Source organism: Herpailurus yagouaroundi, unplaced genomic scaffold, assembly GCF_014898765.1.
Source record: "Herpailurus yagouaroundi ecotype Mexico unplaced genomic scaffold, PumYag 100, whole genome shotgun sequence".
In the NCBI taxonomy this organism is placed as follows: Eukaryota; Metazoa; Chordata; class Mammalia; order Carnivora; family Felidae; genus Herpailurus; species Herpailurus yagouaroundi.
The window spans coordinates 36,280,634-36,308,149 of record NW_024412391.1 but is presented as its reverse complement, the minus strand read 5'-3'; the positions used below and the strand labels follow the sequence as shown (position 1 = coordinate 36,308,149).

Here is a 27,516-nt window from a genome sequence, read left to right as displayed (position 1 = left end):
TGTTTTCCTGATTTTGTTGAATTGTCTGTGTATTCTTTTACCTCATTGAGCTTCCTTAAATATTTTGAATTATCAGTTAAATCAGATCTCCATGTCTTTGGGTTCAGTTACTAGAGGATTATCATAATCTTTCAGTGGTGTCCTATTTCCTTGATTTCTCATGTTCCTTAAATTTTGCATTGTCTTTGTATTTAAAGAATACACTTCCACCAATCTTGACTGTTTTGGGGAACTGTGGTCACTTCTGGTAGAGAATCTGAGACTGTCAGACTGTATGGCTATGACTGCTCCATGCTTCTTGCTGCCTCCTGTGGTAGAAATCTTGTAAATTTATTTTTGAGAGTGTGTGTGCAAGCAGGGGAAGGGTAAGGAGAGGGGGAGACACAGAATCTGAAGCAGGCTCCAGGCTCTGAGCTGTGATCACAGAGTCTGATGTGGGGCTTGAACCCACAAACTGTGAGATCATGACCTGAGGCAAAGTAGGACGCCTAACCAAGTGAGTCGCTCAGGCACCCCTCTTGTGGTAGCATTAAGTTTGTATGCCTTCTCTTGATTTTGCAATGGACAAGCCTTGGTGTGGACAGTCTTTTTGCTTTCCCAAGGGTAGGGCTAAAGCTCTACCTCTCTGGCCCACGAATTTGGGCAGACTTTTCGTACCTGGTCACTAGCTGTCTGCCAAAGCATGCTTTCAGTGCTGTTGGGAGTGCAGAGAGCCAGCCACAGGTTGTGTGTGTGTGTGTGTGTGTGTGTGTGTGTGTGAGAGAGAGAGATGCATGCATGGAGCACTGGGGGTTTCCCATGGGCTAGTCAGGGAGATCCACGGGTAAGGCATCCCCAGAAGCTCATGAGCCAGCTTCTTAATGGAGACTGTGATGCAGTTGGTAGACTGTATATCCCTTTAATGGCCTCCAAAAGTCATATCTGCTACCCTTCCAGCTTCTTCCCATGCCCTAGTCACACAGACTTGATTCAGTACTCTGAATGGGATGAGAGTGAAATGGGCCTCTTTGGTAGCATTCTGCAAAGGTGGGGAAGCTGGACACTTATGTACTCCCATTTCCCCCCACAGGAGAAATCACAAGCTGAGATCTCGCTTGGCCTGGAGTTGTTCCACTTTGGGGGAGAAATGATGAGGCTAAACTATTCCTCTTCAATGCATCTAAACAGATTTTTTGCTCCAATGGTGTGCTGAAACTTTTCTGCTGGTAACTTTGACTTACACAAAGCCTCTCCGGTCCATGGGTTACTGCCCGAGATTTAGTGTTTCCTAGGGGTTTGCAGACTGCAGCTGAGAGGGGTTGAAACTTGTTCACAGGCCACTGCTGCGTCCAAGCCAGGACCTTGGTCTGTTTATTACCCAATGCATGGGTGGGCAAGATTCCTCCTGGATTGCTTGTGTGTGTTGCTGGATCCTAAAGCTCCTACAAAGGCACTTTTGCCTATGGATGGATGCCAAATTATTGGGAGGTTGGGGAAGGGGCACAAATGAGGGACGTGTTATTCAGCCATGTTGCTGACATCATTTTCTGAAGTTGGTTGTCTTTATCCAGTAAAGGATAACTGGATGGCTGGAAAGAAGTGGAATATTCAGTTGTCTCTTCTCAGTGTCAAATTTCTGTTCTCTTTGCTTTGTCCTCTTCCTCTAAGTGCAATTTCTTTCAGTTATGAAAGCTAGAAGTTCAAGATCAAGGTATTGGCAGGTTTGGTTTCTTCTGAGGGCCATAAGAGAAGGGTATGTTCAGGTATCTCTCTTTGGCTTGCAGATGGCCACCTTCTTGCTCTCTGTGCTCTCAAAATTCTATGTATTCTTAAAGCTCTTCCATAGCTAGCTAACAAACATCAGTATTTCACATCCTAGCACTAGTTTTAAGAAATTAATTCCTTTAGGTGCTGGAATCAGTGAAGAAAAATGGATGTCAAAGCCAGCTGACAATGTTTTCACAAGTAAAGATGTAAATTCAAAGACAACCACTAAGCATAAGGGTAAAGCACTGGCTTCTTTTGGGCACTTGCTGGAGGTCTCAAGGGATCTCCTCCAGGCCCGTGATGACCCAAGCAGCTGTACTTGTGGTCTACTCCTTCTCCTGGGCTAAAGCTGCTCAGATTCCAAACACAAGCCTTGCAGAGTGGTAATGAAATATTGTGGACCCTAACCACTTTGCAAGTGAGCTTTAGGTGCCTCAAACACAGAAGCAGGCCCATTGATTACAGTTCATGTTCTTTTGGTAGCACTTTTTGGGCATGAGACTGGCCATGCTGTAACGTGGTTCTGTGCCACTCTTCCTCACTGGACTGTGAACAGCTCCATAAGGGTATGAGCTGAATTAATTAGGGGAAAGGTGGAATGTGGTAAATGTAGTACTTTATAAGAAAGGACATTAGAAGATAAACAAACAATGGTCTCTTCAATAATTACCACACAATATAAAACCCAGAAATACCACAAAAATATAATTAAGGTTTGCATGCACACTCACATATTTCATTTGAGAACTTCAGTGCTATTTATTTCTATTACAGCTAAACATAAGATGCCCAAATATATACAAAACAAACAATACAAATCTTAAACATTTTTACAAAGGTGAAAATGTAAAGAAATGGAGACTATGGACTTATGTATATAAACAATTCACTCTGAATCCCATCTGATGTGAAAACCTAACTGTATTTGATACAATTATGTTAGAATTACAGTGGACAAAACTGATGAAATTCTAATCCTCAATAGCCTACAGCAAGTAACTATTAAAATTAATGCAACCTTCAACTATTCTCCTAAGTACTGCTGCTATAAATTTTCTATTTATTAAAACTTCAATTTTAGGGAACAAAACTGACCTTAGTGCTATTTCAGGAAAGAGAATAAACATTAATTAAATCTTCAATCCCAACTTTTAAAGTTTAGAGCTCTTTAAGTATTCTGCTAATCTGCAACAATTTTTGGTTCATTGCTAACTTTTAAAATAGCTTAAGACAATCAATGTGATTTAAGGTCATTTTTTTGTCTGGATAGCACTGGTTTTTGTCTTTATACTGAAGCAGTAAGGCAAGAAAGTGTTTCCTTTTCCAACTCAGATACAGAATATCCATTTTAAAATTCAGGGACTAGAATCACTATAAATAATCCTTTGACCAACAGGATATTAAGGCTGTTGTGATTTTCCTTTATATTTAAACTGTAACATATGATTAGCAGTTATTGCCTACAAATGTTGAATTTATAAGCATTTGGGCTTAAATCACAGGACGTAAAATATTGCCATTTGTCTATACTTCATTTCCAGTTAATAATGCACAGTTTTCACAATCACCTTTGATAGGTTTGAAGACAAAGTTAGAAAATGCTACACCAAAGCTGAAACTGGAGGACTATGCTACAAGGAAATATGCTCGAGGGGTCAAGAGTGGTTTTCCAGTATCTGGTCAGTGTTGGCACAGTGTATGCCCCGGCTCTGCACAGAAATGTGCAGGCCACACTCCAGCAATCATGGCACTGTGTGGGTACGTTTAATGCTCCAAAAGGGCCTGGCCTGCTACTTACCAAAAGTGACATGTGTGGCTCTGTGAGAACCACCAGATGCCAGTTAGAATACATCCTGTCTGCTGCAACATTCTTCTTGGAGGCAAGCCCTTCTAGCTATGTGAATGAGAAAATCACATAACCTAGCCTGTGTAAAATTTCCTAAAATAATTTCCTAGCAGGAATGTGGACCAGGCTTTGCAGTATACATCTACCAGTGTTAGCACCATATTTAAGCCTGAAATGAGGTAAAGATAAACTCTCAGATAGCTTTGGGTAAAAATTAGAGTAGCAATTTTGAATGGGGTATTTACAGCAGTGTTCTTCCTGATCATTAAAATAAGCTGTTTGAAGAACTATTTGATTCCAAGTATATATACCCAAGTATGTATTGAAATCAATAAATTATACAAAGCTAGGGGTATATGCTTTTAGCAGAGGAAATGTAGCAAAACAGAACTCTCATTTTTCAGAGTCAAACTGTCATTATTGGCTTGATGAAATAAAATATACTCAGCCAATATCACAAGACCAGTTTACCAAATGGCAATGTCCAGGAATTCCACTTTTCAGGGCATGGTCAAGTTTACGGTAGATGCTACCTAGTCAACATCCAGCTCCTACAGAAACTACATTAGTGTATTTGTGTCTTGCTGGTCACTCCGTTTAACAAAAAGGTGAGTAGCTTCTCTCTCTTCCCCAGCTATTTTAGTCTATGTAGACAAACCACTTGTACTTACCATCTATATACAGGAATGGGGAGGGAAAGACCCTAAAACTTCGTTAAAATCTGGAAGGGATAAAGTTTGTTTCAGCAAATAAAGTTTAGGGAATAACTAGATAAAATGAAGTAATTCTCTAATTTAGTTCCTATAAATTGATCAGGTGAAACAATAATGTGTAAAATAAAGAAAAAAAGCAGCTAGCTTTTGGGAGCATAACAAAACTAATTTTTCAAAGAATTACCATTATTTATCAAGTAAAATATAATCTTGTAGTTAAAACAAGACTGGAATTCAGTCTCTAGCCAGGGCTGGTCTTGGTGCTCAGGCAGATGCTTATTACTCAGTTTGACCAAGATTCTTCAAAAACACTCACCAGTAGTATTTTCATCGAACTCTGTTGAGATCCAGATGAAAATAGGAGGAACTTCCCCCTGCAGCCTATAGAAACATGTTAGGGAAACAGTGTAAGGTTTGTACTTAACCTTTTAAAAATTCAGCTGAATACTGCAGATCATTCTTCAGAAAACTCATGTAAACATTCATCTTTTATAAATATGCTGGTGCTAACTGCACCTAACTATAATATAGAGGTATAGCTTCACTATGTCTGCAAGAATGCTGATTAATATATAAGATCTTTCAGTTCCCTGTCAGTCAATTCATTCACTTCCATGATCTTCTCTAAATGTTCCATGTATCGGCCATGGTCCTGCAGGAAATGAGGGACCCTCATGTTTTCAATAACTGCCAATCCTTTTAAGCGATCCACATCTTCATAAGAGACCTGAAAAAAAGGAAGATAGTTTTTATACGTAAGTAACTTCTTAAGTCTTAAGTGAAACTTTACATGGACTGGCTTTCAAATTACTTTAATACCTGCAAAGTAACAAAAATCAGTGACTTCCTTTACTATATTAAATAAGAATGTGTTATACTCAGTTTGTCTAGAAATTATACAACTAAATGTAATACATGTGTATGAGAAACTCTAAATCTAAACAAATGTCCTAAATTTAAATAAAAGAACCCAGGAAATAGCTAGAATATAAATGCCATATTATGGAATTAGGAAAATCAGCACAATTATATACTGAATTCCTATTTTCTATTTAATTTCAGAAATAAAATTGTGTTTTATGTTGAATTATTTTACTTTTATTTTGCATTTTTATAAGCAAATATTTTATAAAATTTCACGTTATTCACTTACCTACATAAAACGTTTCACCCATAAATACCAAAGATTGGCTTAAGTTCTAGAAACTGTCATTACAACTTTAAATTCCAAAACATGGCTGGCTTTAAAAACTACTGTCTTGTGATCAACACTCTTCCTGATTCAGTGGAAAGATTATAAAGAAATCATGTTCATATTGTATTTTATTACATTTTAAAATTTAAGTTATTGAAATTATTTGAGTATTTACACCACTAAGTGTAATGAAAATGGGTTTGTTGTTGATATTGGTGTGGTTTAGTAATTTATTTTTCCTTTCTTGACTGAGGAGACACAGCCATAAATATGTTGCTAAAAGTCAATGTCCAAAAAATTACTGTGTCTGTTTGCTTTTAATTTTTGGTGTTTAATCCACTTTGAGTTTATTTTTGTCTATGGTGTAAGAAAGCAGTCCAGTTTTCTCAGCACTATTTACTGAGGGAAGTTGTCTTTTCTCCACTGTATATTCTTGCCTCTATCATAGATTAATTGATAAAGGCATGAGTTTATTTCTGGGCTATCCTGTTCCATTAATTTACGTATCTGTTTTTGTATTAACGCCATACTGTTTTGATCACTACAGCTTTGTAGTGTTCCTTGAAATCTCGGATTCTTACACATTCAGTGTGGTTCTTCATTATTCAGATGGCTTTGCTATTCGAGGTTGTTTGTGGTTCTGTACAAATTTTAGGATTATTCTAGTTCTGTGAAAAATGCTACTGGTATTTTGATAGGGATTGTGCTGAATCTGTAGATTGCTTTGGCTATTAGGGAAATTTTAACAGTATTAATTGTTCTGATCCAAGGGCACAGTATATCCTTCCACTTGTTTGTGGCATCTTCATTTCTAGATATTTTATCCTTTTGGTACGATTGTAAATGGGACTAAATTTCTCTTTCTGCTTTGTTATTAATATGTAGACATGCAACAGATTCCTGTGTATTAAATTTGTATCCTTAGAAAAATATCTCAGCTGAGATTTGGGTAGAAAAAGTCTAAAATGAGCCCAGCGTATTTTACTTAGCCAGCAAACATGATGACATGTTTCTAAAAACAAAGGAGTAGCCAGTGGAAGGGCTGAATAAAAGAATAAGTCTGGGAGTTCCTGGGTGGCTCAGTTGGTTAAGTGTCTCACTCTTTTGATTTTGGCTCAGGTCATGATTTCTCGGTTTGCAAGATCGAGCCCCACCTTGGGATCTGCACTGACAGTGCAGAGCCAGTTTGCGATTCTGTGTCTTCCTCTCTTCTGCCCTTCCCTCACTCATACTCTCTCAAAGTTTTGTTTTTTTCTTTTTTTAAAGAGAAATCCATAACAATACTACAAAAAAGAATGAAATGTAAAAGAATCAAAATATCTCTATTTTGCTACCACTAGTGTAGTTAACTGGGCAAAGAACAATGGATATTAAAACCATTCCTTGAAAGATTTAAGGAACAGTACATTCACAGGTATTACCCCACAGATTACTTATTTAATACAAAAAAGATACCTTTATTTTCTGATCTTTCCAGATCTTTCCATTGTAATTTACCCAGTGATCAAACGAAGTATCACTGATAATGGAACAAAATCACATGTGTGCTTTCTAGCGTGATGCACTATAAACAAGTCACGCATGTAGTGTATTCTTGGTAAAAAACGTTTAGCCTGAATCTAACCATAAGAAAACAATTCATTAATCCAGATTGTAGGAATTCCCAAGAAAATGGTCCTGGACTCTCAAAAATGTCAGGAAAAACAAAAACACTTGGTAGAGGGCAGCACAAGAGGAACTGTTACAGATTAAGAGACTAAATATTATGAACAAATGCAGGATCCAATCCTGATTGTAGCTCTTTTTTTGTGAGCCAGGATCCAAAGGACATTTTTGGGATAATCTGAGAAATATTAAGTAGACTGTGTTTTAGATATTGTATTGAATCAGTGATACATTTCTTAAAAAAAATCACATGGTCATGTCACAATATTTGGGAGATAAAGGAGAAAGTGTTATATTTGCAGCTCACTTTAAAATGCTTTAGATGATGTACATTAAAAATACATTGCCAAATTTATTTTTCCCTTCATTTACCTCTTATTGTCCACGAAGAAATTCTGAAACTTGGTTTTGTAACAACCATACTTCTTCCCTCCAGTTATCACAAGAAGGAAACTTACTCCAACACAAAGTATAAAAACAATTTGAACCTGAATCTTATTGAATCATTAAATTGAGCTGAAGGAAATAATGACCCCGGGTGTTGGTTTCACACCAACCAATGGTTTTGCCATTGGTTTCACTCACCTTCCCCAGAGCAGTCAGTAGATGAAAGTCAATGGTCTCTCTGTACCGGAGGATCTGCAGGATGCCATCCAAGTAGACCTGGTCTTTACTGAAGCACCCTGGAGGAACCACAATAGCATTTATTTTCTGATGTTTAGTAAAATTACTAAGTAATTAGATACTAACCCATTCCCTTTACTGTAGGAATCAGCCCTGAGTGAAAATATACACGGCAAATTAACTGTCTTCATAACATAAAATACAGGGTCTTGGGAAGCACCAGGATAATGTGCCGAGTGGCAGCTTCCCTTTAAGATTTTTTTCTCTCCCGATCCCCACTCCCATAATTAAAGCAGCATTTTTTCCAGTTATAAAGAAACACAGGTAGTTAAAAATATAGGACTCATAAATACGTCACCCACACTCCCACTATTTGGTCATAACCCTAACTCCCATGTACACAGAGGCACTTGAGGCAAGGGGAAGGATGGCTACAAAGCAGTGAATCTCAAAGGCAATGTGAAGACATGGGATCTCAGAAACCCCTGGTTTTTAAAAATGCTACTCCTTACACCATTAAAAAGTTATAGGTAATGTTGATACTATTCCTCCATATGAAAATAAGAATTAGAACTGGATTTTAACATGGACACTTAAAAAGCAGAACAAAATATGAAGACATGGAAAGTAGGAACAGCCCACGGGAATGGAGACTAGTTAAGAGTGTTCCACTCACAAAGAAAATTTTTCTCCCGTGACATAACTTATGTAAATTTTCTAAAATTTTGCTCTATTAAACGGACTAAAATTCTATCCTCCATTAAGTCCTACATTAAGAAAGTATTACTTTTTTTAGGTATGCTAAAAGCATAGGAATTATGGACAAAAAGTGGGACACTTTGTAAACTAGGCTCCTATCTCATAAGCTGGTCCTACTTTTCAGTAGGAACAAAACTCTTATTTGAGATACCTAATGCATGAGCCCTGACTGGATCTAGATTTTAAAAAATGGCTATAAGGAACACTTTCCTTATAGCTATTTTTCCTCCACAGAGTGGGAGAAAATATTTGTAAATCCTGTATCTGACAAGAGATTTGTAATTAGAACATATAAAGAACTCTTAAACTCAATAATAAAAGTAACCCAATAAAAAAATGGACTAAGGGTCTAAATAGACAATTATCCACAGGAAATATGCAAAGGACCATGAAAGCACATGAAAAGATGCTCAACATCATTAATCATCAGGGAAATGCAAATCAAAACCCCAGTGCGGTAGGACTTCCAAGGAAGATGGCAGAGTAGGAGGATCCTAAGCTCACCTTGTCCCAAGATGGAGATAATTATTAACACCCACATTAGTGTAAATAACTCAAAAAAACAACCTGAAGACTGGAAGAACTCACTCTCCACAGCTAAATGTAGAGAGGCCACACTGAAGAGGGAAGAAAGGGCAGAGATAGGAGATTGTCTTCAGGAGAGAGGAACACCGTAACCATGCAGGAAGGAGAGAGGATCATTGTAAAACATAGTGAAGGGAGAGGAGCAGATCCCACACCTGGCACCCTACACATAGGGGACCTGCACTACAAAGACAAATCCCTTAACATTTGGCTTTGAAAGCCAGAGGGGCTTAGCTTCATGGGTTCTTACAGTCAGTGGGGCTTAATACCTGGAACTTTAAAAATCATGAAGCTCTGGCATGGGAGACCTGGAGAGCAATAGGAAACTGAGTCCCTAACCTTAAAGAGAAAGCATACCAAACAACCCCACTGAGGTGCAGCATAGAAGCAGCACTGGGATGTATGGGAAGGAGACTTATTTAATAATCTCAGCATGTGTGCTGGAGGGACAAGAATCTTTAGAAGACTTCTCCAAGAACAAAAGAGCTGATGGGTGCCATCCCTCTCCCAACCACAGCCTAGATACATGGACATAGGCAGGAACCAGAACAAATACTCTCCACCTGGCTTGCTAACAATGCACCCTGCCCCCTCCAGCCCATCCTCAGCAGTTCTCCAAAACAGCTACAGGTCCCCTCAGAGAGCAGACCCTCGCCCAGCTTGCAAAGCTGTATTCTCCTGCGGATCTACCACTCCATCCTGGCCTCCACAGGAGTTTTCCCAGATGGCTGTAGGTCCCCTCCAACAGCAGACCACTGTGGATCTTGCAGGCACCATATGCCCCACCCCAACCACACAGCACTACAAAACCTCTTCTTCATAAGGCCACCCTCGACAAAAAGACGGAAAACATAAAGAACCAATCCCAGATCAAGAACTCAATAACTGCTATTAAAAATACACTAGTGGGAATAGATAGTAGAGTAGAGGAAGCAGAAGAATGGATCAGCAACCTGGAGGACAGAGTAATGGAAATCAAGAAGCTGAACAGGAAAAACAATAAAAAATGAAAACAGATTAAGGAAACTCAGCAACACCATCATGCATAATAACATTCTAAGGACCTCAGAAGGAGGAGAGAGAGAAAAAAGAGGGAAGAAAATTTATCTGAAAAAATAATAGCTAAAAACTTCCCTAATCTGGGGAAGGTAAAAGAAATCCAGATCAGGAGGCACAAATGGCTCCCGATAAAATCAACCCAAGGAGATCCACACCAAGATATATAGCAATTGAGATGGAATTAAGATGGTGGAGTAGTATGGAGACCCTGAGCTTGTCACCTTCCTGAAACACAGCTAGATCAGCATCAAACTATTTTTGAACACCAAGGGAACTGATCTGAGGATTAACGCAACAATCTGCATAATTTGAGCCAGAGAACTTGGCAGGTACATGGTGTGGAAAGGTGAATTGGGGGACAGAAAAGTCACGGAGCCATGGAGGACAGGGAGCCATTTTTGCGGAGAGACGGGGGGGGGGGGGGGAGAACGCAGCGGATCGGGATCATGTAAGAAAAGCACTTCCCCCAAAAGCAACTAGAGAGAAAGAAAAAGAGTGAAAACACAGGGAACTGGGCAAGAAATCTGTTCCCCAAAACTATTACAGAGTAAAAGGAGAGGGTTCCAATATCGCCAGGATTCTATAAACTGTGGAGCGCAGTCTGAAGTTTCGGTGCACCTGGCAGTGCTCTGGTTAGGAAGTGGGACAAATCCCCAGGAGCAGTACTCTGAAAGGTCCCCGTGTGCCATCCAGGGAGAAAAGATTCCCCTGCTAGGAATCCATTTGGTAGAGGTCTCCCAGTGGGCAAAAGTCCCACCAGACCTCAGAGAGCTGCCACTTTTACTGAAATTGGACCAAAGACACTAGAGTGCAGGAAAACCTGGTGCCAGCTGTGTCGTGATTTACCATAAACTCTGAGCCTCTGCTGCTTTGGGAGCAGGCAGACATTTTCTGGGACAAGCCAGCACCCAGCCATTGTTCAGCAAGATCTTCCCCCAGAGAATCAGTGCAGGTCTAAACCGCAGGGGTCTCTGAAGGGTGGGGTTTTGAAACACAGCCCCATCTGAGATAAAACTCTGGAGGGAGGCGCCACCTGGTAGGCAGACAGCTTGAACAGAAGGTAAAGGTGGGGAGTGGATGGAAGGCTAAGAAAAAGGAGGGGTGTTTGATGACATGTTTGTGAGGGCACAAAATTCCGTGCCAGAAATTAGAGAGCTGGGTGAAGCTATTTTCACCTCTAGTAGGTACATATAGAGACCGACCCCACTGAGCTAAGCGGAGCCACCAAGTGGAGAACAGAGCTGTTACACCACACCCTGCCTACCTGTGCCCTCCAAGCACATCCCCCAGAAGACCAGCACAAATCCCTTCCAACTGCTTAGTCTACAGACTATAGTATGCTGCAGTTTCAATTCTAGGGGAAACTGGATATAACTTCATTTGGGTCTCATGCTGTTTGTTGGTTTGGTTGTTTTCTTTGCTTCTGTTTTTATGTTGTTTTCTTTTTCTTTTCTTTCTCTTTCTTGGATACAGAAAGAGCAAAATTTTAAATTTAAACACTTTTTTATTCTATTAATTTTTTTAAAATTTTAAATGTTTTTTTCTCTTTTCTATCAAGCTTCTCTGAGCAAGTAGACTGGAACACACCTAGGATCTAGCTTCCTTTATTTGATTTTTCTGTTTTGTTAGAATATATAGTAATTAAAATGGCAAGAAGCAGAGATTAAGAGAGAATTTTATTTATTTTTTTTTTCAACGTTTATTTATTTTTGGGACAGAGAGAGACAGAGCATGAACAGGGGAGGGGCAGAGAGAGAAGGAGACACAGAATCGGAAACAGGCTCCAGGCTCCGAGCCATCAGCCCAGAGCCCGACGTGGGGCTCGAACTCCCGGACCATGAGATCGTGACCTGGCTGAAGTCGGACGCTTAACCGACTGCGCCACCCAGGCGCCCCTAAGAGAGAATTTTAAAGCAGCAAGGGAAAGGGGGTGCCTGGATAGCTCAGTTGGTTGAGCGTCCAACTTCAGCTCAGGTCATGATCTTGCGGTTTTTGAGTTTGAACCCCATGTCAGGCTCTGTGCTGACAGCTCAGAGCCTGGAGCATGCTTCAGATTCTGTGTCTCCCTCCCTCTCTGTCTCTGCCCCACTTGCACTCTTTCTTCAAAACATAAATAGACATTAATTTTTTTTTTAAAGCAGCAAGGGAAAAGAAAACAGTTACACACAAGAGAAACCCAATTAAGACTATTAGCTGTTCAGCAGAAACTTTGCAGGCCAGAAGGGAGTGGCATGATATATTTGAAATGCTGAAAGAAAACCTGCAATGACGAATACTCTATCCCACAAAGCTATCATTCAGAATAGAAGGAGAGAGAGAATTTCCCAAACACAAGTTAAGGGAATTCATCACCACTAAACCAGCCTTACAAGAAATGCTAAAGGAGTTTCACTGAGTGGAAAGGAAAGACCATAAGCAGGAATAAGGAAAGTAGGAACCACAAAAGTAATAAAATAGAGCACATGTATAAAAATCAGTCAAGGGATTCACAAAATAAAAGGAAGTAAATTATGACACCATATACCTAAAATGTGGTGGGGAGAGGAGTATAGATTTAATGCTTTTAGTATGGTTTACTAATGAAGAACTTAATGAAGAGACTCCAGCAAAAATTCCTAGAACTGATAAATGAATTCAGTAAGGATGCACAACACAAAACCATTATACTGAAATCCACTGCATTTCTATACCCTGATATTGAGCATATAGAGAAATTAAGAAAACAATCCCATTTACAATTGCACCAAAAATAAAATACCTAGGAGTAAACTTAACCATGGAGATGAAAGACCTGTACTCTGAAAACTATAAAACACTGATGAAAGAAACTGAAGGTGACACAAATGGAAAGATACTCCATGCTGATGGATTTGTACAATATTGCTAAAATGACCATACTACGCAGCAATTTCCAAATTTAATGCAATCCCTATCAAAACACCAATAGCATTTTTCAAAGAACTAGAGCAATTAATCCTAAAATTTGTATGTAACCACAAAAGACCATAAATAGCCAAAGTAATCTGGGAAAAAGAACAATACGGGAGGTTATCACAATCCTGATTTCCAGATACATTACCAAGCTCTAGTAATCAAAGCAGTATGGTACTGATGCCAAATAGATACATACGTCAATGGAAAAGAATAGAGAACACAGAAATAAACCAATGATTATATGGTCAATTAATCTTCAGCAAAGGAGGCAAAAATATTCAATGGGAAAAACTTTCTTCAACAAATGGTGTTGGGAAAATTGGACCACTTTCTTACACCATACACAAAAATAAACTGAAAATGATTTAAGGAACCTAAATGTGAGACCTGAAACTAAAAATCCTAGAAAAGAGCACAGGGAATAACTGGACACTGGCAACATTTGTCTAGATCTGTCTCCTGAGGCAAGGGAGCACAAAACAAAGAAAAAAAGAAACCAAAAGAACCACTCTTAAATATAGAGAATAAACTCATGGTTACCAGAGGGGAGGTGGGTGGGAGATGAGTGGAACAGGTGAAAGGAATTAAGAGTACATTTATTGTGATAAGCACTGAATAAATACAGAATTGCTGAATCACAATATTGTAAACCTGAAACTAATATAACACTATACTAATGACACTGGAATTTTAATTTTTTTTTCAACGTTTATTTATTTTTGGGACAGAGAGAGACAGAGCATGAACGGGGGAGGGGCAGAGAGAGAGGGAGACACAGAATTGGAAACAGGCTCCAGGCTCTGAGCCATCAGCCCAGAGCCTGACGCGGGGCTCGAACTCACGGACCGCGAGATCGTGACCTGGCTGAAGTCGGACGCTTAACCGACTGCGCCACCCAGGCGCCCCTATAATAATAATTTTTAAAGTGAAAACAGTAAGTGTTGGTAAGGATATGGAAAAATAAAAACCAAAGGATGGCAGAGCAGCATGGAGACCCTCCCTCAGCTTCTCTTGTCCCTGAAATGCAGCTAGATCAGCACCAAACCATTTTGCACACCTAGGACTGAGCAGAGAGAATTTGCATAACTTGAGCCCAGAAACTGGCAGGTACACAGTGTGGAGAGGAGAACTGGGGGAGTGAAAAGCCACAGCAGGTAGGGAGCTGTTTTGGCAGAGACAGAGGAGAAGAGTGCAGTCATTGGGAGAGTGCAGGGAAAACACTCCCCTGGAGAGAAAGAGTGAAAACACTTGCAGGGGACTGAACAAGAAATCTGTTTCCCAGTAACAGGAGATAAAGGAGAGAATCCCAATAACAGGATTAAAGGAGAGAGTCTCAATACTACCGGGATTCTATAAACAGTGGAGCACAGAGTCTGACATTCCAGAGCTCAGTGCCTGGTGGCACTCTGGTGAGGAAGCAGGGCGAATCCCCAGGAACAGGCAGAGTGGTCCAGGGGTCCATGTGCCACACGGGGAGAAGTGCTTCCCCTGCTTGGAGTGCATTTGGTAGAGGTCATAAAGCCTCCGCACAGGGAAAGGTCCCAGCGGACCCTGGAGAGCAGCCACGTTTGCTGGTATTGGGACAAAGACACTGGAGTGTGGTGAAACCTGGTGCTTGCTGTGTGTTGTGATTTGCCACAATCTCTGAACCTCTGCTGCTGCGTGATGGCATGAACATTTTCTGGGGCAAGCTGACCGTTCGCCATTGCTCAGTGAGACTCTCCCCTGAAGAGTTGGAATGGGTCCAAGCCACAGGGGTCTCTGAAGTGTGGGATTTTGAAACACAACCCCATCGGAGATAAAACTCTGGAGGGAGGTGCCACCTGATGGGTAGACAGCCTGGACACGAGCAGGGTAGAGGCGGGGAGGGGAAGGAGTCCTGAGACCTGTGCTCGATCACAGGTCAGTGAGAATGCAAAGTTCCTGTGCCAGAGATTAGGGAGCTGGATGAAGCCATTTCCAACTCTCCTGCACATGTGCATGCACACCACACTGATCCACCCCAGTAAGCTAAGCAGTGCCACCTAGTGGAGAACAGAGCTGTTACACCAAGCCTTGCCCAACAGTGCCTTCTAAACACATCCCCTAGACGACCAGCACAAGTCACCCCACCTGCTTAGTGTACCAACTACAGAGCACTTCACAGTTTGAGTTCTATGGGAAACTGGATGTAACTTCATTTGGGTTTCATTCTGTTTGCTGGTTCATTTATCTGTTTAAATTTTGTTTCCTTTCTTTTCCATGGATACAGAAAAATTTATTTTTAATTTTTTAGATTTTTTTGTTCTATTCGATTTTGTTATGTCAATTTTTAAAAATTTTTTCTTTTCCCCCTTTTCTTCCCCTTTTTTCTCTATTCCATAAAGCTTCTTTCAACAAGCAGACCAAAACACACCTAGGATCTAGCTTCATTTATTTTTTTTAATTTTTAAAAAAATTTTCAATTTAAATTTTTTATTTTATTAATTTTTCTTCCTCCAAAATGAAAAATGAAGGAATTCATCCCAAAAGAAAGAACAGGAAGAAATGACAGCCAGGGGCTTAAACAACACAGAAAGAAGCAGGATGAACTAGAATTTAGAACCATGATAATAAGAATATGTTGAAAAAAAGCACAGAACCCCTTTCTGTGGAGATAAAAGATGTAAAATCTAGTCAGACAAATTAAAAATGCTATAACCAAGGTGTAATCTCAAATGGATGCCATGATGGCAAGGACAGATGAAGCAGAGCAGCAAAATCAGTGATATAGAAAAAATTATGGAGAATGAAGCAGTAAAAAAGACGGAAACAAAGGCAAAAGAGCACAATACAAGACTTAGAAAACTCAGTGACTTATTATAGAGGAATAACAACTGAATCATACAAGTCCCAGAAAAGAACAGAGAGAAAGAGAGGCAGAAGGGTTATGTGAGCAAGTTATAGCTGAAAACTTATCTGGGGAAGGACACAGACATCAAAATCTAAGAAGCACAGAGAACTCCCATTAGATTCAACAAAAACTGACCATCACCAAGGCATATCATAGTCAAATTCACAAAATACACAGACAGGGAAAGAATTCTGAAAGAGCAAGGAAGAAAAAAGTCCTTAACCTATAAGGGAAGATAGATTAGGTTTGCTGCAGACCTATCCACAGAAACTTGGCAGGCCAGAAAGGAATGGCAGGATATATTCAACGTGCTGAATTGGAAAAATATGCAGCCAAGAATTCTTTATCCAGCAAGACTGTCACTCAAAATAGAAGGAGAGATAAAGAGTTTTCCAGGCAAAAACTAAAAGAGTTCCTGACCACTAAACCAGTTCTGCAAGAAATTTTAAGTGGGACTCTGGGGAAAAGATGAAAACAAAACAAAAAAGACCAAAAGCAACAAGGACTAGAAAGAGCCAGAGCACATCACCAGAAACTCCAACTCTACAGGTAACACAATTCATATCTTTCAGTACTCACTCTAAATGTCAATGGACTAAATGCTACAATCAAAAGACACAGGGTATCAGAATTGATAAGAAAACAAGACTCATCTATATGCTGCTTACAAGAGTCCCATTTTTAGACCTAAAAACACCTGCAATTGAAAGTAAGGAGATGGAGAACCATCTATCATGCCAATGGTCATCAAAGAAACTAGAGTAGTCTTACTTATATCCCACAAACGAGATTTTAAAATAAAGATTTTAACAAGAGGTGAAGAATGGCAACATAACATAATTAAGGGGTTTATCCACCAAGAAGATTGTAAGATATTGTAAATGTTGTAAATATTTAGGCCCCCTACATGGGAAAAATCAAATATATAAATCAGTTAAACACAAACATAAAGAAACTCATTGATAATAATACCATAATAGTAGGGGACTTCAACACCCCACTTACAACAATGGACAGATCATCTAAGCAGAAAATGAACAAGGAGACAATGGCTTTGAATGACACACTGGACCAAATGGACTTAACAGATACATTCAGAACATTTCATCGTAAAGCATACACATTCTTCTCGAGTACACATGGAACATTCTCTGGAACAGATCACATACTGCGACACAAATCAGCCCTCAACAAGTACAAAAAGATCAGGATCATACCTTGCATATTTTCAAACCACAACACTATGAAACTTGAAATCAACCACAAGAAAAAACTTGGGAAGAAAATGAATACTTGGAGATTAACAAATATCCTACTAAAGAATGAATGGGTTAACCAAGAAATTTTTTTGAAGTTTCTTTTGAGTGCACAGGGGAGAGGCAGAGAGAGAGAGAGAGAGAGAGAGAGAGAGAGAGAGAGAGAGGATCTCTAGCAGGCTCCATGCTGCCAGCATAGAGCCGAACATGGGGCTTGAACTCATAAACTGTGAGACCATAACCTGAGCCGAAATCAAGAATCGAAAATTTAACCAATTGAGCCAACCAGGCACACCTAACCAAGAAATTAAAAAGGAAATTAAAAAGTACATGGAAGCCAATGAAAATGAAAACACAATAGCCCAAAACCTCTGGGATGCAGCAAAGGTGGTCATAAAAGGAACAAAGGTCTCAAATACACAATCTAACCTTACACCTAAAAGAGCTGGAAAAATAACAGCAAATAAAGCCCAAAACCAGCAGAAGAAGGGAAATAATAAAACATTAGAGCATAAATCAATGATATCAAAATTAAAAAAAAACAACAGTTGAACAGAGCAGTGAAAGGTTCTTTGAAAGAATTAACAAAATTGATAAACCCCTTAGCCAGAGTGATCAAAAGAAAAAGCAAAGGACCCAAATAAATGAAATCACAAATGAAAGAGACAGCACAACCAAAACTGCAGAAATACAAACAATGATAAGAGAATATAATCAATTATATGCCAACAATATGGGCAATCTGGAAGAAATGGACAAATTCCTAGAAACATAAACTACCAAAACTGACACAAGAAGAAATAGAAAATTTGAACAGACCCATAACCAATAAAGACATTGAATTAGTAATCAAAAATTTCCCAAAAAAACAGGAGTCCAGGGGCAGATGGCTTTCCAGGGGAATTCTACCAAACATTTAAAGAAGAGTTGGGGGGCCTGGGTGGCTCAAGTCAGTTAAGCGTCCAACTTCAGCTCAGGTCATGATCTTGTGATTTGTGGGTTTGAGCCCCGCGTTGGGCTTTGTGCTGACAGCTCAGAGACTGGAGACTGCTCCAGGCAAATGAAAACCACAGAGCCTGCTGCCTCTTCTCTATGCCCCTCCCATGCTCATGCTCTGTTTCTGTCTCTCAATAATAAATAAAACATTAAAAAAATTAAAAAATAAAGAGTTAACACCTATTCTTTTGAAGCTGTTCCAAAAAATAGAAATGGATAGAAAACTTCCAAACTCATTCTATGAAGCTAGCATTACCTTGATTCCAAAACCAGACAAAGACCCACTAAAAAGGAGAACTACAGACCCTGATGAACATGGATGCAAAAACTGTCAACAAGATACGGGAAAACCAGATCCAATAATACATTGAAAGAATTATTCACCACGATCAGGTGGGGCTTATTCCTGGGATGCAGGGCTGGTTCAATATCCACAAACCAGTTAACATGATACACCATGTAAATAAAAGAAAGGATAAGAACCATATGATCCTCTCAATAGATGCAGAAAAAGCACTTGACAATAACAGCATCCATTCTTGATAAAAACCCTCAAGAAAGCAGGGATAGAAGGATCATATCTCAAGATCATGAAAGCCATGTATGAAAAACCCACTGCTAACAACATCCTCAATGGGGAAAACCTGAGAGCTTTCCCTCTAAGGTCAGGAACAAGACAGGGATGTCCACTCTCACCACTGTTATTCAACATAGTGTTGGAAGCCTTATCCTCAGCAATCAGCACAAAGAAATAAAAGGCATCCAAATTGGCAAGGAGGAAGTAAAACTTTTACTCTGAAGATGACATGATACTCTCCGTAGAAAACCCAAAAGGCTCTGCCAAAAAACTGCTAGAACTGATCCATGAATTCGGCGAAGTTGAAGGATATAAAATCTATGCTCAGAAATCGGCTGCATTTCTATGCACCAATAGTGAAGCAGCAGAAAGAGAAATCAAGGAATCAATCCCATTTACAATTGAACCAAAAACCATAAAATACCTAGGAATAAACCTAACTAAAGCAGTGAAAAATCTATACACTGAAAACTACAGAAAGCTTAGGAAAGAAATTGAAAAACACAAAAAAATGGAAAAATATTCCAGGCTCATGGATTGGAAGAACAAATATTGTTCAAATGTCGAAAGTACCCAAAGCAACCTACATATTCAATGCAATCCCTATCAAAATAACACCAGCATACTTCACAGAGCTAGAACAAACAATCCTAAAATTTGTATGGAACCAGAAAAGACCATGAATATCCAAAGCAATCCTAAAAAAGAAAACCAAAGATGGAGGCATCACAATTTTGGACTTCAAGATGTATTACAAAGCTGTAATCATCAGGAAAGTATGGTACTGTCACAAAAACAGACCTATAGATCAATGGAACAGAACGAAGAACCCAGAAATGGACCTACAAACATATGGCCAACATCTTTGACAAAGCAGGAAAGAATATCCAATGGAAAAAAAAGTCTCTTCAGCAAATGGTGTTGGGAAAACTGGACAGTGACATGAAGAATGAACCTGGACCACTTTCTTACACCATACATAAAAATAAACTAAAGGGACGAAAGACCTAAATGTAAGACAGGAAGCCATTAAAGTCCTAGAGGAGAAAGCAGGCAACAACCTCTTTGACCTTAGCTGCAGCAACTTCTTACTTGACATGTCTCTGGAGGCAAGGCAAATGAAAACCACAATGAGATACCACTTCACATGTGTCAAAATGGCTTAAATTAACAACTCAGGCAACAAGAGATGTTGGCAAGGATGTGGAGAAAGAGGAACCCTATTGCAATGCTGGTGGAAATGCAAACTGGTGCGGCCACTTTGGAAAACAGCATGGAGGTTCCTCAAAAAGTTAAAAATGGAACTATCCTATGACCAAGGATTTATCCAAAGGATACAGAAGTGCTGTTTTGAAGGGACACATGCACCCCAATGTTTATAGCAGCACTATCAACAATAGCCCAAGTATGGAAAGACCCTAAATGTCCATCGACTGATGAACGGAAAAGAAGATGTGGGGTGTGTGTGTGTGTGTGTATGGTACATATATGTATTATATATACACGTGTAACACATATATACACATATATGTATATATGTACACACACATACACACATATATAACAGAATATTACTTGGTGATCAAAAAGAATGAAATCTTGCCATTTGCAACAATGTGGGTAGAACTAGAGTATATTATGCTAAGTGAAATCAGAGAAAGACAAAGAGCATGTGGCTTCACCCATATGCAGAATTTAAGATACAAAATAGATGAACATAAGAGAAGGGAAGCAAAAATAATATACAAACAGGGAGACAAACCATAAGAGACTTAAATACAAAGAACAAACTGAGGGCTGCTTGAAGGGTGTTGGGTGGGGGTGATGGGCTAAAGGTGTGAGGGGCATTAAGGAGGACACTTGTTGGGATGAACACTGGGTGTTATACATAAGTGATGAGTCACTAAATTTTATTCCTGAAATCAAAAAAAAAAGAAAAAAAAATAAGAACCCCCATATACTGCTGGTGGGAATGTAAAATGGAGCAGTCACTTTGAAGAACATTCTGGCAGTTCCTCAAAAGGTTAAACAGAGAGTTACCATATGACCCAACAATTCCACTCAAAAATATATATATAATCCATGAGAATTAAAAATATAAACTTGTACCCAAATGTTCATAGCCACATTATTTGTAACAGCCAAAAAATGTGGAAACAACTCAAATGTCCATTAATGGCGAATAGAAAAATAAAATTTCATATACATATATATTGTTATTCAGCAATAAAAAGGACTGAATACTGATACATGCTACCATTTTTAAGATGAATCTTAAAAACATTATGCTAAGTGAAAGAACCCAGACACAAAGGGTTATATATTATATGATTCCATCTGTATGAAATGTCCAAAACAGGCAAACCTATGAAAGTAGAGTAATGGTTACTTGGAGCTGGGGGCATGGGGGAGAAGGAATGGGAAGTGACTGTTAATGGGTACAGGTTTATTTTTGGGGTGATGAAAACGTTCTGGAATTAGACAGTGGTGACAGCTGCACAACACTACGAATATTCTAAAAACCACTGAACTGTACCTTTTAACGGGCAAACTGTATGCCAAGTGAATTATATCTCAGTAAACCTGTTTTTACAATCAGCGCGAGAAGGCAGAACTGGCAAAATGTTAACTATTCATGTATCTACAGGAAGGGTAATATGGGTGTGAATTCTATCACTGCCATATTTCTGTAGGCTTGAAATTTTTCAAAATGAGATTTGAGAAAATAATGCTAATGAAACGTGATTTGGGAAAACTAGCACCGACCTCAAGTAACAGGTTTACTTTTTCGTAAGTAAGTGAATTCTATGGTTGGTGGAGAAGGATGTAACCAAAATCAACAGACAACTAACCACAAGTCAGGAAACCTATAGTCAAGGGACACCCACCTGGTTGAGAAGTATCAGTCCATCCCCTCTTCGCTCGTACACAATAATCCCATCTTGTATTGGGGTCTTTGACAAACTTTCCAATATCTTTGAAGAGTTCACAAAAAGACATTTGGCTGGCTCGATAAACAGTGTAGTAGAGGAGGGCAGCCCTCCATAAAAAGGGGTCTTTTCTAAAAAGGACACTGTGAATACTTGCCAGTCCTTCCTCTGTGGGATTGTTTGGCTTTAGCTCATGTTTTTTACGACCAGTCCAACTGTTCCACGGCTGCTGAAGGTTGTTAATACCTCGAAAATAATGTGTGCCTGTGGACAAGAAAAGGCACACAAAAACCAAGAAATGACATTCTCATTTTAACTCTTAGCCAAAAAAAGATTCTACCAACAGTTCTAAAATTAAACTGATGTGTACCTACAAAACAAAGTGGAAAATTACCTGACCCTAAAGCCTTTTGCAGGAGGTACTCTGCCTTCAGAAGGACTACATGTGTCATTAGGAGAGGTAAAGGGAAGAATCACAGACTTTGATATTTGAAAAAAATATGAGATAGAGCACTTAGTTCAATTTCTTCAAGTTTCAGGTGGGAGGACTAAAATTCAGAGGAGTTAAATGACTATCCATGCTTAATACAGCTACACAGTGCCTGAAAAAATCTAATTTGAAGTAAGACATTACTATCTTGGCTCAAGTGAAACCTAAAAATTTCATTACTTTTTGCTAAATACTGCTAAGAGAAAACCCCATTATAAAAGAATGTTTCTCTGATGCTGATTTCTGATACTACAAATGAACAAATGGAGAAGGGCTACCCTACCTATTTCATGCCTCAGCATTCCCTCCAGCCAGTGCTCACGTGCAGTGGAAACATTGATGGTCAGCGTTGGACATCCATTTACCACTGTCATCGAAGCTCGGGAAAGCAGATCTTCAGTGAGATGTACTACAATCTAAGGAGCAAGAGGAAAAATATAAATATATGAAACAAAATGTAAAGGCTGGGGAGAAGCAGCTTTCACAGGAAACCACAGACCCATAAATCAAGATGTTTTTATTTTGCTTATAACCAATTCAAATCTCCCAGAAACCTAGACGATGAAATGCAGGGCCAATCACTTCTGACGCTTCCACCTTTGAGCTGGGGGAACTCAAGAACCTTTCCTGGAATGAAGGAAAGTAGAGGGCCGCGCTCTCAAATACAGTCCCCCCTGGCTACAATGATGCAAAGGAAGGTATACAAGCCAGAGTCCTGTTCGCTGTTGGGCCAAAGCTTATTTTGAACTGGCTACTAACAAGAGGAGCCACTGAGGCAAATCTCTTAAGAATTTTCATAAAACAATTCCAACAATTCCATAAAGTATACAGAAGTGGTAGTAAGTAAAGAAAAACACATAGTAAGCAAAATAATTCAATGCGACATAAACTTAGCATTTAGTGAGACTTCTGGGTGACTAATTTAATGAGCAGAATGGGGATGGGAGAACAAAACCTGCAGAGAAAACCATGTGGCACCGGGAGTTAAAATGCCAGCAGTCAGCATCTCGTGTCATCCCAATTCATACCTCACCCATGCAGCCTTCTTTCATCATGTACTTCCTAACGTGACTCCAGATTCGAGTTTTAGATAGCAGGCTGCCACCGGTGGCCTGCTCAAATTTTTCATAACTTCCATATTTCTGTAAAGTCAGTTCCATAATATTGATGGACTGTAAAAAAAAAACCCACAGATAATGCAAATAAATAACCTTGAATTATTTTGAGATGAGTAATAAGCCAGTTATATTCTTATTGATCATGACCTGTTCTGTGTTTATTGATTTCCAAATGAAACTGCAACTGAGGTACCACATCTAATCCTAAACACTGTTCACTCACTGTCACAAATTTTTACAAACACCTCAGTACTTAGAAATCCTCTTTCTGTGTTTGTTTCTCCTTCACATGCTAAAGGACAAAGGTACTGCATACAGTGTCACCACCTGACAGGCTGAGGAGATAAGGCAGAGGGCTCCTTGGCTTCTCTAAGACCATTTGGTGGTTTGGCAAGAGAACTCAGAGTGGAAGGTATGTCTCCAGATTAATTACTAAATTATAACTGCCATTTGGATAAAAAAAATAATAGCCCCAATTTTCTTTTTTTCAACGTTTATTTATTTTTGGGACAGAGAGAGACAGAGCATGAACAGGGGAGGGGCAGAGAGAGAGGGAGACACAGAATCGGAAACAGGCCCCAGGCTCTGAGCCATCAGCCCAGAGCCTGACGCGGGGCTCGAACTCACGGACTGTGAGATCGTGACCTGGCTGAAGTCGGATGCTTAACCGACTGCGCCACCCAGGCGCCCCATAGCCCCAATTTTCAAGAACACAAAAAAATAATCCACAATTCTTCTGTGACAATCTTATAAAATTTGAAGCTTTCCTGGGCTAGTCTTTCACAGAAAACAGTCTCAACATTACTAAAAACATTTTCATCTTTCATTCAGGGAAGGGTGCTACCTACTTTTTATTCTTCATTAATTTTCACATCAAAAGAATATGAAAATTGAGATCTTTTCTAAACACAGATTTACAGAAAGGAAGACTAAAAAAAAACCCCTAGTAATGAATCAGAGATCCTTAGTATCTTGAAAAAGCCACAAGAAAGGAAAACATACGGAAGAAAAAGAATCTTCAAAAGGCCTTTTGGGAAAGAAGCTAGAAAATGCAAATATATCTTATAGGAACTGAGAGAGAAGCTAGAAAATTCATGCTATGAAGTCTAGTTTTTTACTGTCAGACTAGTAAAGAGATTGAAACTATAAGCACCAGAGTCAGACTACTTGCATTGCTGCCCTGGTTCTATCCACCTTCTGGCTTTGTGGCCATGGGCAAGTCACTAAACTTGTCAGTAAGCCTCCTCATTTTTAAATGGGGTAACAATAATAATGTCTACTTCATGGTTTTGTTGAGAAAATTTAGTCAATCTTTGTAAAGTACAAATAAGTAGTCAATACCTGTCAATTATTATTACATCATCATCGTCATCATGATCGGTACATTCATTCTTTGTAAATGCCACCGCTGTACATAATATGCTCAACACAAAAACTACAGAAAACGAACACACTACAAGTTATGATACAACATATATATCTCCACTGAAAAAAATATGTATTACTAATAAACTAGGCATGTGACTTAAAGTTAGTGTAACAAGAAATGGCTTCGATAGGCTTTGCCTGGCTTCTGTTCCCAAAACTGTTTTTTTTTTTTTTTAATTTTTTTTTTTTTCAATGTTTATTTATTTTTGGGACAGAGAGAGAGCATGAACGGGGTAGGGGCAGAGAGAGAGGGAGACACAGAATCGGAAACAGGCTCCAGGCTCTGAGCCATCAGCCCAGAGCCTGACGCGGGGCTCGAACTCACAGACCGCGAGATCGTGACCTGGCTGAAGTCGGACGCTTAACCGACTGCGCCACCCAGGCGCCCCCCAAAACTGTTCTTGAAAGCCTTGCAATTCAAACTGTGGTCGAAAGGCTGTGAGCTGGTTTCAAATGCAGAATTTTGCCCCCCACCACGCCTAGTGAATAAGAACATGCACTTTAATAAGATCCTCAGATGACTCATGTGCACAGTAAAAAGCAGCATCTCAGAGAATGGAAATATAGCATAAAGAGGCTACATTTTTTATATGACAACTCTGATAAGTAAAAGAATAAAAGCACATAATTAAAAACCCATTTCAGCAGATTAGCAAATATTTTTTGCATACCCTAGTCTAATGATCCCAAGTCATCAATATATCAAACACGGTGAGAAGAAGGTAAGAAATTTGGCCTTAATTTCAGGAGAGACAGATGTGGTGCCTTCTATATTGGACTGACATTTAGACCTAAAAAAGGTTAAAGAATTTTTTTAATATAACTTGTAGTTGTATGTTTTTAAAGTATGTACTTAATTTTGGATAAAATTAGCTTTTCTAGCATATGCTTACTCACTAGAAAAACTGTCGTTATCTGGTTACTATGGTAGTAACAGGGGATACATTCTAAGACCCCAGTGGATGACTGAAAATGCAGAGTACAAAAGCCTATGTACACTATTTTTTTTCCTATATATACCCACCTATGATAAGGTTTAATTTATAAATTAGGCACATTAAGAGTTTAACAATAACTATTAAATATAACAATTATAACAATATACTGTAATAAAAGATAAGTGAATGTGGCCTCTCTCTCAAGATATCTTATGGTACCATAACCCACTCTTCTTCTTGTGATGTGAGATGATAAAATGACTGTGTGATAAGATGGGGGGGGGGCGAATGACACAGGCAGCAGCATGAGGCTACCACTGACCTTCTGACGATATGTCAGAAAGAGGATCATCTGCTTCCAGAGAGAGGTTGATCTCAGGCAACTGAAACTGCAGAAGGTGAAACCACAGATAAGGGGTACTACTATGTTTATTACAGCAGATAGAATTTAGAGAATTAAGAAAAACTTAAATACAGGTGTTCCCTGTTATTGCCAATAAATGGTACTAGAAGGCTATTAAGTGTTCATATTCATTCATATTCCTAATAGGAAACGACAATTTGATAGGAAGTTTATACTAAAAACGTATCCTATAAATTTAAGAAAGAAAACATACCTTGGCAGCTTAATAACATTTAGGCAACCTTTATGTATGCCTATGTACTAATTTTTTGATTCATCAATGAATGAATAAAAATAGTGGGGGCTGGGGGGGAGGGGGAGTGATTTTTCCATCAGAATGATATACAATAGCACATAACATCCTTCATTTCATCCTGATTTACATGGCATCATAATGGTGGCAAACTACATGGGAGCTTGTGTTAATATGATGTCATGTCCAATCATTCTTTAAAGTGCCTATCCTATTGTTATCTCTACTGATTTTTCTTCAACAGTTTTTCAACTGGTCCAACCTAGATAGATTTGTCAGTGATCACAAAGATCTCCAGTATCCTTCACTAACCTCAAGAAATAACTTCCCAATCCACCTGCATTATAATAACGCCCAGGCGCAGAGACAGAAACAGTGGTTAAATGGGTGAATAAGTTCAAACATTAAAAGAGAGCAGAAATGTTGAGTGGTCACTTCATCAGTGAATATTTTTATATTACAATTTCTACTGCTTTATGCAATCTCTTAACTGCAGGCCACAAAAATTTTAGGAGTATGATCTCAGTTTGGAAAAAGAAAAAGGCAATAAACAATGTAAAAAGGCATAAGGAAGCCTGCAAGAATATACCCAAAGGCTGCTGCTCCTGTTTGGGATGGAGTGATAGATTGCACTGAAGTTTATTATCTGTACTTTTCAGAAGTTTTAAAATTCTTTACAATATGCATTTGTTAGTGTTATGATCAAGAGGAAAAAGTCATTTTTCTTCAGTTTTACTGAGTTATGACTAACAAATACAAATAAAAATTGTGGGGGCACCTGGTGGCTCAGTCAGTTAAGCGTCTGACTCCTGATCTCAGCTCAGGTCATGATCTCACGGTTCGTGAGATCGAGCCCTGAGTTGTGCTCTGTGCTGACATTGTGGAACCTTCTTGGGATTCTCTCTCTTCCTCTCTCTCTCTGCTCCTCCCCCACTCAGGGTATGTGCACGTGTGCTCCCTCTCTCAAAATAAATAATAAACTTAAAAAACAAAATAATAAAAATGGGGCATATTTAGGTTGTACCATGTGATGTGTTTTTCTAAAGGTGTACAATGTAATGATTTAGTATATGTACACACTGTGAAATGATTACTACAATCAAGTTGATTGACACAGCTATCACCTCAC

The 27,516-nt window shown here is 39.1% G+C and overlaps 1 protein-coding gene across 5 annotated transcripts in view; it reads right to left on the bottom strand.

The window, feature by feature from the left end:
* Positions 1–2,984: 2,984 nt before the first annotated feature.
* MATCAP2 (microtubule associated tyrosine carboxypeptidase 2) overlaps positions 2,985–27,516 on the bottom strand; it is a 76,012-nt gene continuing 51,480 nt past the window's right edge. For 3 of the 5 annotated variants that reach the window (XM_040472251.1, XM_040472246.1, XM_040472249.1), the window contains 5 exons: positions 23,276–23,419; positions 22,531–22,663; positions 21,716–22,021; positions 7,751–7,848; positions 2,985–5,032 (listed from right to left, as the gene is read on the bottom strand). In XM_040472251.1, the coding sequence (XP_040328185.1) occupies positions 4,871–5,032; positions 7,751–7,848; positions 21,716–22,021; positions 22,531–22,663; positions 23,276–23,419 (843 nt within the window). In that variant the 3' untranslated portion in view covers positions 2,985–4,870. Of the gene's footprint in view, positions 5,033–7,750; positions 7,849–21,715; positions 22,022–22,530; positions 22,664–23,275; positions 23,420–25,464; positions 25,484–27,516 lie in introns of those variants that run through there. The other 2 variants (XM_040472250.1, XM_040472247.1) reach the window with 2 other exon arrangements.